This window comes from Kryptolebias marmoratus, linkage group LG15 (assembly GCF_001649575.2).
Source record: "Kryptolebias marmoratus isolate JLee-2015 linkage group LG15, ASM164957v2, whole genome shotgun sequence".
Lineage (NCBI taxonomy): Eukaryota > Metazoa > Chordata > Actinopteri > Cyprinodontiformes > Rivulidae > Kryptolebias > Kryptolebias marmoratus.
Window position 1 is genome coordinate 442,653 of NC_051444.1, and position 1,348 is coordinate 444,000.

The 1,348-nt window shown below is 46.9% G+C and overlaps 1 protein-coding gene across 1 annotated transcript; it reads left to right on the top strand.

Moving 5' to 3' along the window:
• The first annotated feature begins 73 nt into the window (after window positions 1–73).
• On the top strand, window positions 74–760 carry LOC112450170 (leucine-rich repeat serine/threonine-protein kinase 1-like). Its single transcript, XM_025003570.2, has 2 exons — window positions 74–302; window positions 507–760. The coding sequence occupies exons 1-2, from the start codon at window positions 155–157 to the stop codon at window positions 743–745; spliced, it is 387 nt and encodes a 128-aa protein (XP_024859338.2). The 5' UTR covers window positions 74–154; the 3' UTR covers window positions 746–760.
• The last annotated feature ends 588 nt before the right edge of the window (window positions 761–1,348 follow it).

Here is a 1,348-nt window from a genome sequence, read left to right on the forward strand (position 1 = left end):
CAGCTGTCCTGCAGCTGTCCTCCAGCTGTCCTCTAACTGTCCTCCAGCTGTCCTCCAGCTGTCCTCTAACTGTCCTCCAGCTGTCCTCCATGTCTGATCCGACCTGCTCGGCTTCTCTCCAGGTGTGTGTCTGAGCAGAAACCTGGTGAACTGCATGCTGGCCACTTCCTGTCAGCAGGGTCACCTGGACGTGGTCCGCCTGCTCGTCTGGGACTACGACGCTGACGTGAAGGACTTTGCCGTCCACAGTGATGAGTTCGCTGTCATCACCGGCCAGCCGCTGTACGCCGCGGCTCAAGCAGGTAGAAAACGTCCTGATGTCCTCAGTAATCCAGGTTGAGTCAGGACCGTCCAGAGGACCCGACTCAGCCCTGAATCAGCAGCAAACATGTTTACTTTTTTAGACCAGATTAATTATTATTATTAGAATAAAAGAGCCCAGAGCTGCAGTTTGGAGCGTTGCACCTCGTCCTCTCCTGGAGTAAATGGCGTGTTTTCTCTTACAGGAAATGAAGAAATCGCTCACTTCCTGCTGGAAAACGGTGCAGGATTCTCATCGTACACACTGATGGACTTCCCGGACTTCAGCAAGCGTCTCCTCAGACAGAAGCTACAGGAAACTGGCAGTGAAAGCACGGATGAGGTGAGTTTCCTGAACACGGCTGTGGGTCGGACAGATTTCAGTGATAGGAAGAACCTGTTGAACCAGGTGTTCTCCAGGTGTTCTCCAGGTGTGAGGTGCTGAACACGCAGTGTAGGAAAGTATTTACTAACTGCTCAGAAAAATATAAACAGCTTCATTTTGATGCAGATTTAGAGTTTAGATTGGATCTGAGCTGAAGTCCTGAACCCAGGAGAACTGAAGTAGTCTCAGAGCAGACCTGACCTGGTTCCCTGAACACCTGTGGTGTCCAGTCCTGGTCCTGGTCCTCCAGGTCTGAGATGTTTCCCTGCTCCAACACTTGACTGTTAATCCCTCATTTCTTCAGTGAAGGGTGTATGAGGCAGAGAAGCACCTAAAACCTGCAGGACACGAGGTACCTGTAGAGACCAGTGCTGCTCACATCCTTACTGTTTGATAAGAACTGATATGGATTTAGGTGTAACTTTTTTTAATCACTGTCTTTTTATTAAGTTTTTTCCCTTTTATACATACAGTATGTGAATACAATGAGGTGTTTATCCAATACAGATAAAACAAAAAGAAAAAAAAATATATATATATAATAATAATAGTATACAGAAAATCAATCCCTACAAAGCAATCCCATTTAGCCCACCCAGGTCACTACTCAGTAGATCCACGCACTATATTCCTATCCCTGACAGAAATGGAACGTATTCTAAT

Coding starts and splice junctions, on each gene's coding strand:
- LOC112450170 (XM_025003570.2), top strand. CDS start 155: ATGCTGGCCACTTCCTGTCAGCAGGGTCACCTGGACGTGGTCCGCCTG. Junction 303..506: donor GTACGCCGCGGCTCAAGCAG/GTAGAAAACGTC, acceptor TTTCTCTTACAG/GAAATGAAGAAATCGCTCAC.